The following is an 11,445-nucleotide window of genomic DNA, read 5'->3' as shown; positions in this document are numbered from 1 at the left end:
TTTGTAAAATTATCTTATTAAGCTAAAATAGTACGGTTAGTGCTGAGTAGTACGGATTAACATTTACTGGAGGACGTTGTACATTTAAAAACCGTAAGTGAAAGACATTTGCTAAAATACTTATTACTAAAATTGTATTTGACCTCACATAGGTAACAGCAACAGAATCTAACCTACAAAAACAGTTCCGATTGATACAGTTAGTTCGTGAAACAAGATAAAACCATTTGAATTGTAAGTAAATACCTTAACATGTTAAAACTAGTATAACTTACAATGTTTCGTAAATCAGGGTTTCGAGCTGATAGCAAAAAAGCAGCGATTTAATTTCTTGATCCCGGTACACCGACGTTACTGTCCGATAAAAGAAAACTTAATGTAAGTTTGAAGAAATTTGTTATTCATAATCGCTTAACTAACAATAAAAAATATCTTTTAGCTTCAAGCTGCTATACAAGAAAGGCTGCTCTGAGGATTCGTTTTAATTATCCGAACATTCTTGAAGATTAACGAATCTTCGTGGACAAAACCTGGCAATGTCGGATCCGGCGAATGAAACGCTGACGAATGTCGAAAAATCGACTGAAAATCGGAACTGTATGTACTGCGAGGAGGACGATAGTGCGGATAACATGGTCCAATGCGACATGTGCAACTTTTGGAGCCACTATCGGTGTGCAGGTGTCACTGACGCGGTGAAGAAATTACCCTGGAACTGCAAGAAGTGCAGTAATATGCTGAACGTTCCGAAAATAAGGAAACCGGTCAAGAAAGTTGTTTCCAAACGGACAGGCAGTGCCAAGAGCGATGCCGGGTCGGACTCCGGAAGACTACGAGAAGGTCGAGTATCCCTTCAAGAATCCCTGAGTCTATTGGAACAGGAATCGGCTGCGATCGAGCAGCAACTGGAGGAGGAACAAGTGTTGCATGATAGACGTTTGGCGCTTGAACGTTCTATCAACGAAAAAAGAAGAGCGCTGCACCAAAGGCAGCAAGCGGAAAAGCTTCGGCAGGAAAAGGAGCAGTTGGAGTTGGAACTAGCGGATCATAAGGACTTCCTGATCCGCCAGAAACAAATGCGGGATCAATTCCAGAAGATGAAAGCGGATTTAAGTCGGGAATTCGAAACGGAGAGCGAAAATGAGTCGCAAGATCCGGATGTTAGTTCGGACAAGACGAAGCGCTGGGTGGAGAAGCAGAACGATCCCCGTGGAGCTTACTCCAAGGAAGCTGCTGCCGTACCGAAGTTGCTCAAGGCCGGACGCGAGGCGTACAACGAACGGCATGGTGTTATAGTTCCAGAGCCAGAGAAATATGCTCGCTCGGTAAAACAACATCAACAGGAACAGTTAGGAGTTTCTTCGAAAACTGATATCCGTCCAAAATGGGATACGCCGGTGAAAACGACTTCCGAACAACGTTTCAAATTATTATTGGAACAGCGTTTGAAAGAAACCGGGTATGGATCCAGGGAGGAACCGGAAATAAACGAACCGGAGGATTTAGAGCTGAAGGAGCTGGAAGAGGCTTTCATTAAGAAGTTGTTGGAGCGCAAAGGTAACTTTGAATCGAGTGTACCAGCATGTCACTTGAGTGCTGGACCAACCAAGGAGCAACTGGCTGCGCGTCAAGCTGCATCGAAGCACCTTCCTACTTTCCGCGGAGAGCCCGAGGTCTGGCCACAGTTCATAAGCTGCTTCGAATACACTACAGCGGCTTGTGGATTCACAAATGTGGACAATCTAAAAAGACTCCAGGACAGTCTACAAGGATTGGCGAAGGAAGCTGTTCAAAGCAGATTGCTCATGCCCGAATCTGTGCCGGAAGTGATCGAGGATCTGCGACAACTATTCGGCAATCCGGAGAAGCTGCTGAAGTCGCTTGTGACCAAAGTGCGGAAGGTGCCAGCCCCACGAGTGGACAAACTGGAATCTTTTTTGTATTTTGGGATCACTGTCAAACAGTTGTGTGATCACTTAGTGGCAGCGAAACTGCAGGATCACCTGAGCAATCCCATGCTCGTTTCGGAACTGGTGAACAAGCTACCATCCGAATATCAGCTGGAGTGGATTCGTTTTAAGAGAGGTAAGATTGGCCTTCCTCTCTGTATGTTCGCCGATTTTATGAATGGAATCGTGTCAGAAGTTTCTGAACTGGCCGATTTCAAGGGAGAGCAGAAAACCGTGATGGATGAAGGGAGAAACCGGTATAAAAGGAAAGAGCGAGTGAATGCTCACGATGTTAAAGTGTTCCCGCCTTCGCAGAATACTACACCCGTGAAATCCAGAAGACCTTGCCCGATGTGCAATCGCACGGACCACAAATTGCGGTTCTGTGACGACTTCGCCTCAATCTCGTTGTTTGATCGTCGAAAGCTGGTTGACAGGCTGAAGTTGTGCAACCTTTGCCTGAGTGACCATGGTAAAATAAAATGTACTTTCAAGGTCCGGTGCGAGATACGAAGCTGCAGAGGAGCACACCATACGCTGTTACACTGCAATGAAGAAGCCGTCAACGTCACCGTCGCTGAGTGTAATCCACATCATAAGAGAGATCGGTCAGTAATCTTTCGAATGATACCGATTACTCTGTACCATGGGGGAAATGCAGTCGAAACGTTGGCGTTCCTGGACGAGGGAGCTTCAACAACACTCGTTGAGAGCTCATTAGCTGATTCGTTGGGCGTCAAGGGTATTCCGGAACCCCTGGTCATCCTGTGGACAGGAAATGTCAAGCGAACCGAAGAAAATTCAGTAAAAATCGACCTACTGATATCCTCGGTAGATTCTCGACGGAAATTCATGCTGTCATCCGCCCATACCGTGGGAGAACTGAAGCTGCCATTGCAGAAGGCGAGTTACGGAAACATCGTAGAAAAGTATCGACACTTAAGCGGAGTCCCTTTGTCGAGCACCAAGATGGAGGTTCCCAGAGTTCTCATCGGTCTTGATAACCTACACTTATTCGCCCCTCTGGAGTCCAAGGTTGGTGCCCCGGGAGAACCGATTGCCGTGCGCTCAGCGCTGGGTTGGGCAATCTACGGTCCCGACTTGAGATCGGAACAGCGACATAGCTACTTCAATCACCATCTGGTTCAGAGTTTGAATAATCGGGAGCTTCACGATCTGATGGCGGAGCAGTACGCTCAGGAGGAATTGCCTTCACCGTTTGGTCAGTCTATGGAATCAGAGGAAATACGCAGAGCCCGGGACATCCTAGAATCGACCACCGTCCGTGTAGGCGACCGCTTCGAAACGGGACTCATCTGGAAACAGGAACCCGCCTTTCCTGACAGCTATCCAATGGCGTTGAATAGACTGAGGAGTCTTGAGCGACGGTTCAACCGAGAGCCACATCTGCAACGGAATGTAAACCAACAGATCGAATACTACCTTACCAAAGGCTACTGCCACAAGGCCACGAAAGAGGAACTGTTGAATACCAATCCTTCTTCCGTGTGGTATCTTCCTCTAAACGTAGTACTCAATCCGAAGAAACCACATAAGATACGCTTGGTGTGGGATGCAGCGGCCAAATCCCAAGGAGTTGCCCTCAATTCATTCCTTCTCAAAGGCCCCGACCTACTGGCATCACTTCCGGCAGTCATCAGCAAATTTCGAGAGCGTCGAGTTGCCGTGGGAGGTGACATAAAAGAAATGTACCATCAGCTCAGGATAAGAGATGCAGATAAGCAAGCGCAAAGGTTTTTGTTCCGTTTTCCGAAAGATGATCATCCAACTGTGTTCGTCATGGATGTGGCCACCTTCGGCGCTGCCAGTTCTCCGTGCTCGGCGCAATACATCAAGAACCTGAACGCCCAGCAGTTCTCTACAAGTTATCCAGCAGCAGCAGCAGCCATAGTTCACCGTCATTACGTCGACGATTACTATGACAGTTTCGACACCGAAGAGGAAGCTATCACGCGGGCCAAAGAGGTACGTTTTATTCACTCGAAAGGTGGATTCGAAATCACAAACTGGACATCTAATTCCACTGAAGTTCTTCGAAGCCTGGGTATTGACGGTGGCTCCAGAGAGTCCATCCATTTGAACCGAGATAAAGCAACACACTATGAACGGGTTCTCGGCATCATGTGGGATACACAGAACGATGAGTTCTCTTTTGCAGTACCTACAAACGTAGCTGCTACTGATGCAGCACCACCGAAGAAGCGTGAAGTCCTAAGCACGGTCATGTCTTTGTTTGATCCGATAGGACTGTTGGCTCCTTTTACAGTGCTTGGAAAGATGCTCATGCAGGACCTGTGGCGAGCGGGTTGCGAATGGGACCAGCAAATCGGCGGAGAGTGTTTAGAAAAGTGGCGACAGTGGGTCGCAATGTTTTCTCGGGTCGAGGGTGTTCGGATTCCAAGATGTAACTTTGGGTCGACACCTTCTGACCAATTTGGCCAAATTCAGCTCCACATCTTTACAGACGCTGGGGAAAATGCCTTTGGATGCGTCGCGTATCTGAGGATTTGCGTAGAGGAAAACGTAAAATGTTCGTTGGTGCTGGCTCGATCGAAAGTGGCACCGATTAAACAACTTTCCATTCCACGGCTTGAATTGAAGGCAGCAGTCTTGGGAGCGAACCTGAGTCTCGCTGTCAGGAACAATCATTCCCTTCCTATAGGCCAAACTTACTTCTGGAGCGATTCTCAAACCGTTCTCTCCTGGATTCAATCTGATCAACGTCGTTATCAACCCTTCGTCGGCTTTAGAATCGGAGAAATTCTGAGTCTCTCCAAGTTGACGGACTGGCGTTACGTTCCGACCAAACTGAATGTAGCAGATTCGCTCACCAAATGGGGTCGTCTTCCAAATCTTTCGAGCGATGGTTCTTGGTTTCGTGGCCCGGAGTTCCTGTACCAGCATCCGTCGAAATGGCCTCAGCAAAATCTTCCCGCAGCAAATACAAGAACAGAAATCAAAGCAATACATCTTTTCCATGGTGTTGAGCTTCCGAGTTGCTTTATCGACGTGACCAGATTTTCGAAATGGAATGTTGTAGTTCGCACAGTGGCGTGCATTTTTCGATTCATCTCCAACTGTCGGCGCAGAGTTGCTGGCAAACCCATCGAAGCTGTCCTGTCAATTCCAAAGCTCAAAAGGCTAATCAAGGTTTACGTTCCGTTTGTAGTTGTTCCGTTGCGGCAAGACGAGCATCGATGTGCAGAAAATGCTCTATTCAGGTTGGCTCAAAGCGATTCGTACAGCGACGAAATCAAGACACTGCAGAAGAATGCAGAGCTACCTTTCCAAAACTGGTTTCCACTAGAAAAGTCCAGCCCTCTCTACAAGCTAGTGCCCTTGATCGACGCCCATGGTGTGTTAAGGATGGAAGGTCGCTCTGAAAAGGCGGAGTTCCTCCCCTTCGATCTTCGATTCCCGATTATTCTACCAAGATCCCACTGTATCACGGATCTTTTGGTTCAACAATACCACGAGAGGTTTGGACACGGATATCGAGAAACGGTGAAGAACGAAATCAAGCAACGTTTTGTGATAAGCGGTCTCACCAACTTGATAAAACGAGCCGAGAGAAGCTGTGTGTGGTGTAAAGTCCGAAAATGTCTGCCGAAGAATCCCAAAATGGCTGCACTACCCGTCCAAAGATTAACCCCCTTCAAACGTCCATTTACTTTCGTTGGTCTTGACTATATGGGTCCAGTTGAAGTCGTCGTTGGTCGCCGCCGAGAAAAACGCTGGGTCGTGGTGTTCACGTGCATGGTTGTCAGGGCGGTACATTTAGAAGTTGCCCATAGTCTTACCGCACAATCATGCATAATGGCGATCCGTCGTTTCATTAGCCGCCGAGGTCCCGCCTCGGAATACTTCTCGGACAACGGGACGAACTTGCGAGGAGCGAGTAAGGAGATAGTCCAACAAGTACGGGAAATTGATAATGTTTGCGCCGACGAATTTACGACTGCTATCACGAGTTGGCACTTCATCCCACCAGGAACACCCCACATGGGAGGGGCGTGGGAGAGGATGGTGCGCTCGGTGAAGCAGGTCATGACAGCCTTAGACGACGGACGTCGACTGAACGATGAAATTCTCCTAACTACGCTAGCTGAAACTGAGGACATGATCAACAGCCGGCCCCTTACTCTTGTATCTACGGATCCAGTGGTAGGTGCACTTTGTCCCAATGTATTCCTGCGTGGTTCAGATCCTAACGAGCCGCATGAAGTCATCAAACCTACCAACCCTGCAGAGGCCCTTCGGGATGCTTACAAGCGATCGCAGCAGCTGGCTGACGACTTATGGAAACGGTGGATAAAAGAATACGTGCCGACAGTCAACCAGCGATCCAAGTGGTTCTCTGAAGCAGATCCTCTTAAGAAAGGAGATCTCGTGTACGTGGTAGATGGAAATCGACGTAAGGCATGGGTACGAGGAATCATCGAGCAGCCGATCATATCCGGTGACGGACGTGTACGGCAGGCATTGGTGCGCACATCGGGTGGTGTTTTCCGACGCGGAACGACTAATCTAGCAGTGCTAGAGATCGATGGTAGTACGGAAGGTGTTCAAAATGTGGGTCCAGAGAGTGCCGCTCACCATGCAACTTTTAAAATTAGCGGTAACTCTGATCCGGTGGCTCCAGAGAGTGGTTCCGGACCAGGTTTACGGGTGGGGGACTGTTGAGCGTGTAACTGCGCGACTCGGCAGCCATGTCGGAAAGTGAGACGGAGACCGGTGATTGGTGATGGGGAGTAGGATAAACAAAAATAAAAGAAACAAACTAAAATTTGGCTCGTCATTGCGTGCTTAGTGCAGGAGTGATTTGTAAAATTATCTTATTAAGCTAAAATAGTACGGTTAGTGCTGAGTAGTACGGATTAACATTTACTGGAGGACGTTGTACATTTAAAAACCGTAAGTGAAAGACATTTGCTAAAATACTTATTACTAAAATTGTATTTGACCTCACATAGGTAACAGCAACAGAATCTAACCTACAAAAACAGTTCCGATTGATACAGTTAGTTCGTGAAACAAGATAAAACCATTTGAATTGTAAGTAAATACCTTAACATGTTAAAACTAGTATAACTTACAATGTTTCGTAAATCAGGGTTTCGAGCTGATAGCAAAAAAGCAGCGATTTAATTTCTTGATCCCGGTACACCGACGTTACTGTCCGATAAAAGAAAACTTAATGTAAGTTTGAAGAAATTTGTTATTCATAATCGCTTAACTAACAATAAAAAATATCTTTTAGCTTCAAGCTGCTATACAAGAAAGGCTGCTCTGAGGATTCGTTTTAATTATCCGAACACAAGGATTCGTACAATATGGTTTTTATACCCTTTTGGCTCCAAGGGCCTCATATGGTATTTAAAGGGGGTCAAAACAGATCACTTCTATTTTTCTACCTATAAATGATACCTTTTGATTGATTTGACGAAATTTTCAATTCGTTTTCTAGAATTGTATTGACTTAAAATTTAATGGATTAATTAAAATAAGTATAATCCATTACAGGCCCTAAAACCTGCGACTTTGATTTTTCTTTAGAACTTTAGGTCCTAATTTTTTCATTATGTATCGGATTGAACGGCTTGACATAAGTTTGAGTAAACTCATATAAGCATACCAATTTTAACTTTCGATCATATCTTGCGACTTATGTGGTGAAAGGTAAAACATTGTTGGAACTAAAATTGTACCAGGCTAATCAGGGATTGACCATAACGGCAAACCTGAAAATCAATTATTTGATTGGAAAAGCGTATTTAAATTGGATTTTCCCAACACACACACTATTTTTTTGGTAAAGGTATTTTCTATCTAAAATTCAAATCAGTATTTTTCAGTAAAACAGCATATTTTTCGCATTTACAGCCGATGTATTTCGTCTTTGAACGTCAGTCTCTCCAATAAAAGTCAGCCTCTCCAATAAAAAGCATCTTTTAACAGAAAAATCTGTCGTCGAAAAGACACAATTTGCGAAATGGTTAGCTCATTTGTCAACCCAAACCAAACAACCGTCTATGGATCGAAAATAGCTTCCAGTTGACATCGGTGTCGATTGGAATAATCCGAACATCAAAATGTGTCTCTGATGTTGTGATGCCGCGATGCTTCGGGCGAAAACATGTGACGATAATGAGTCAACATCTGCGGATTGTTGTTGTCAAAATCAGAGTTGGAATATTTCGAGAGGGGAAACACAAAACTCGTGACGAAGCTGATTTTTATTTGATCTTTTGTTTGGAATATAACTGTTATTTTTTTTTTTTATTTGAACAAAATTTGAACAGAGAACATTTCTTCGAATTAAACTACAAACTTAATTGTCAATTATTCTCCAAGCATCAATAGAGCAGAGATGTAGCCATAAATCAATCGATTTTCTTCTTTCCCTCTGGGAGGACAAACCACAAGCAATTGATCAGCTGTAAGTCAGTTTTCAGAGAACTGAAACTGAAAATCAACATCATCGATAAAGCCAATCCCATGGTATCATAGCTAGCAGAAAAGGTATAAAAATGGACGAGAAAGGTCATTTTTCAACCAATTAAAATAACTCGGTTGGATCCTCTCAACTCAGTCGAGGATTGGGGTTGGACAAATCGGAAAAGTGGAAAAACATTAAAAAAAAAACCTCCCCTGATGTTCTCTGTTTTGACTAGTGAGTAGTCTATTTTGATCTCCCTTGTTTGGTTTGGATGCCGGGGCTAACGATGATTGATTTGAGTCAATTAATATGTTTAATTATTTTTCAAAACATAAACTGCCCATTACAGAGATCGGGATTGAAGAGTCTTTTAAGTTGGGTGTGATTGAACAACGTGAGAATGATTTTCAAATCAAAATTTCGTGAGAGCTACTTACAATTTTATCAAAATATTCTAGGTAAATTCATTCCATTTTTAAATAATGTTTTTGTAAACTTCATCAATTCAAATTCTAATTTTGTTTATTTAAATACATTTTAGTTTCCCTGGAATTCATTACATCATTTTTCGGCCACACAGATAGGTAGAGTATTAATGAAACCTCAATCACAGGAGGTGACCCCGAATCGAATTGGGTGACCATTTCCAGTTTACCGATGACCGGAATAATGTGCGCGGAACCTGAACCGGTAGAATTGTAAAAAGGCTGCTTTAATGTTTAATGATCTACCTGTGTGTGTGTGGGAAAAGTGCCATCTGTCGGTTAGGACCGGAATGTTCCTTTTGGTGGTTACAGTGCATTGGTTAGTCACATGGAATGAAGCAAAAAGGTAGGAGGGAGGGATCCAGTTGGTTTTTATGTTTGTGATGCATCACTGAGTACTACGAGACTAGTAGTGATTGCACTTTTTTTTCCGACAGAACCAATTACTTACAGGTGACGGGAAACAAGCGAGTGTAGTTTTAATTGCTACATATCTCCTGCATGTTGTATAGGTTCCCTTCAAAAGCGAAAAATCATGAAACTACAGTGAAATGAAAAAAATGTATAAGAGAATAAATTTTAGTTGAAAAACAAAACTGTGATTTGTTCATAATTTTAAACTCTGTGTGTTTATTGACGTATCTTCTTCCTTTATCTCAGTCCCCCGTGACAAACAACGTCATATAAAAGTTTACATCATCACACGGTTAAGCGAGACGACTCAAAATGAGTTCGTAGTAACACAATAGTGTTGTCAGATATTTTGGGTAAAAGTATCAAAGTACTCATTGAGTAATGAATACTTTCCCGGATGGTGAATATGCGAAGTGGAAAGTGACAAAAAGCTATCGCTAATGTTATAAGTAGGGGAGAGTGGGGTATCATGGGTAACTTTTTTTCTTTGATCCATAACTTCTTTATTGCAAAAGATCAAATGAAAAAGATAAATGGTATAGGGATGAAACATCCCAGAGGATGAAAATCCCGTACAAAGAAAATATGGTTTGCTACACTTCTAACGTATCATTAGGCAATTTTTTTTTTTTATTTTTAAGTAAATTTTTTTTCCCGGATTCTGGCTGTTTACTAAAAAGGATTTTTTTTTGGATTTTGAAAAATGGTGGCAAATCGTGGGCCACCATTTCCAAATTGACCAAACAACATGCAAAGTTTATGAGTTGAAAGACAGAACTGTGATTAGTTCATGGTTTTAGACTCATAAAATCACATCGTTATGTAACAGTAAACCTTTTGATATATTTCTTTCTGAGTTGGTTCCTAGAGGTAGAGAAGTCAGCACGCTTTCGTTTGTATCCTTCAAAGTTGGTGTTTCACTCGATTATAAAGATAAGGCGTTGTCGTCCGAAACTTGGCCAGCAGGAATCCGTTTTCGACAGTTTGTTGATAACTCGCCTGAGAGTTTTTTACCCGTTCCGAAACAGCCGCGACTCGATTTCAAATCGAATCAACAGACGCCGTTTGCAACGCCAATATGAATGGTCAACTGGACGTTGATAACCATCACTTAGCCGAATTAGAATCCGCCGTCACTACCTTGCCTTTACCAGTACTGCCTCCTTCTGCAACATCCGCTAGCTCATCTATGCAAAATCGCTCTATCGTTAACAGCCAACTAACTGTATACTATCAGAATGCAGGCGGTATGCGTACAAAAACTAACCAATTTCTGCTCGCGCTGTCTTCATGTGAATACGACATTGTCATGATTACAGAAACTTGGTTGAAGGATGACATAGCAAACTCTGAATTAGCCTTAAACTACAGCATCTACCGCAACGACAGAAATTCGAACACAAGTCAACTAAGACGAGGTGGAGGCGTATTGATAGCAGTTAGGCATGGCATCAATGCAGTCTCTGTAGCAGTACCTGGTTGCGATCATCTAGAGCAAATCGTTGTTCGAATCAAAGATCGGTGCCGTTTCGTATACTTGTGCTGTGTTTACTTTAGACCTAATAGCGAAACTGCTCAATATTTGTCCCATATGTCAGCAATTGATCAGCTAACGAATACCGCATCTAGTCAAGATATTATCGTCGTTGCCGGAGATTATAACTTACCGAACTTAAACTGGAGTTTTGACGAGGATACTGATAGTTTTCTGCCAGTAAACGCCTCAACCGAACAGGAACTGGCTGTAATTGAGTGTACTATTGCATCTGGTTTATCTCAGATCTGTTCGCTCGTAAATGTCAATGGCAGAATCCTCGACCTCATATTTGTGAATAGACCAGATCTTACAGAAACTGTAAACCCGCCGCACGCCATTTTAAATACCGATCGACATCATCATGCTTCAATTTTATTGATTGACACTACTTATGAAGAGATTATCGACACAGTTCGCCCCGATACTTGTAGCTTAGATTTTACGCACTGTGACACCGGTCGTGTGATAGATTCGTTAGCCGAAAAAAATTGGCACTCAGCGTTTGCCAATCTGGATATTGATAGTGCACTTTCTACCTTTTATGACCACCTTTGGGTTATACTGCGTGAGAACACCCCTCTTAGACGACCAAGCAGGCAT

The 11,445-nt window shown here is 43.5% G+C and overlaps 1 protein-coding gene across 3 annotated transcripts; it reads left to right on the top strand.

Moving 5' to 3' along the window:
* The first annotated feature begins 151 nt into the window (after positions 1 to 151).
* LOC129746816 (uncharacterized) lies at positions 152 to 7,284 on the top strand. Of its 3 annotated transcripts, XR_008737377.1 has the most exons (5): positions 162 to 234; positions 293 to 378; positions 440 to 7,025; positions 7,084 to 7,169; positions 7,231 to 7,284. XR_008737377.1 is itself a non-coding variant. In XM_055740702.1 (3 exons), exon 3 carries the CDS (start codon positions 537 to 539, stop codon positions 6,651 to 6,653), a length of 6,117 nt encoding a protein of 2,038 aa, XP_055596677.1. In that variant the 5' UTR covers positions 162 to 234; positions 293 to 378; positions 440 to 536; the 3' UTR covers positions 6,654 to 7,260. The 3 variants fall into 3 exon arrangements, 1 of the variants encoding a protein (XP_055596677.1); XR_008737378.1 differs by having other exon boundaries at positions 152 to 7,025; XM_055740702.1 differs by having other exon boundaries at positions 440 to 7,260.
* The last annotated feature ends 4,161 nt before the right edge of the window (positions 7,285 to 11,445 follow it).

This window comes from Uranotaenia lowii, chromosome 2 (genome assembly GCF_029784155.1).
Source record: "Uranotaenia lowii strain MFRU-FL chromosome 2, ASM2978415v1, whole genome shotgun sequence".
In the NCBI taxonomy this organism is placed as follows: domain Eukaryota; kingdom Metazoa; phylum Arthropoda; class Insecta; order Diptera; family Culicidae; genus Uranotaenia; species Uranotaenia lowii.
This window is presented reverse-complemented; position numbering and strand designations above follow the sequence as displayed.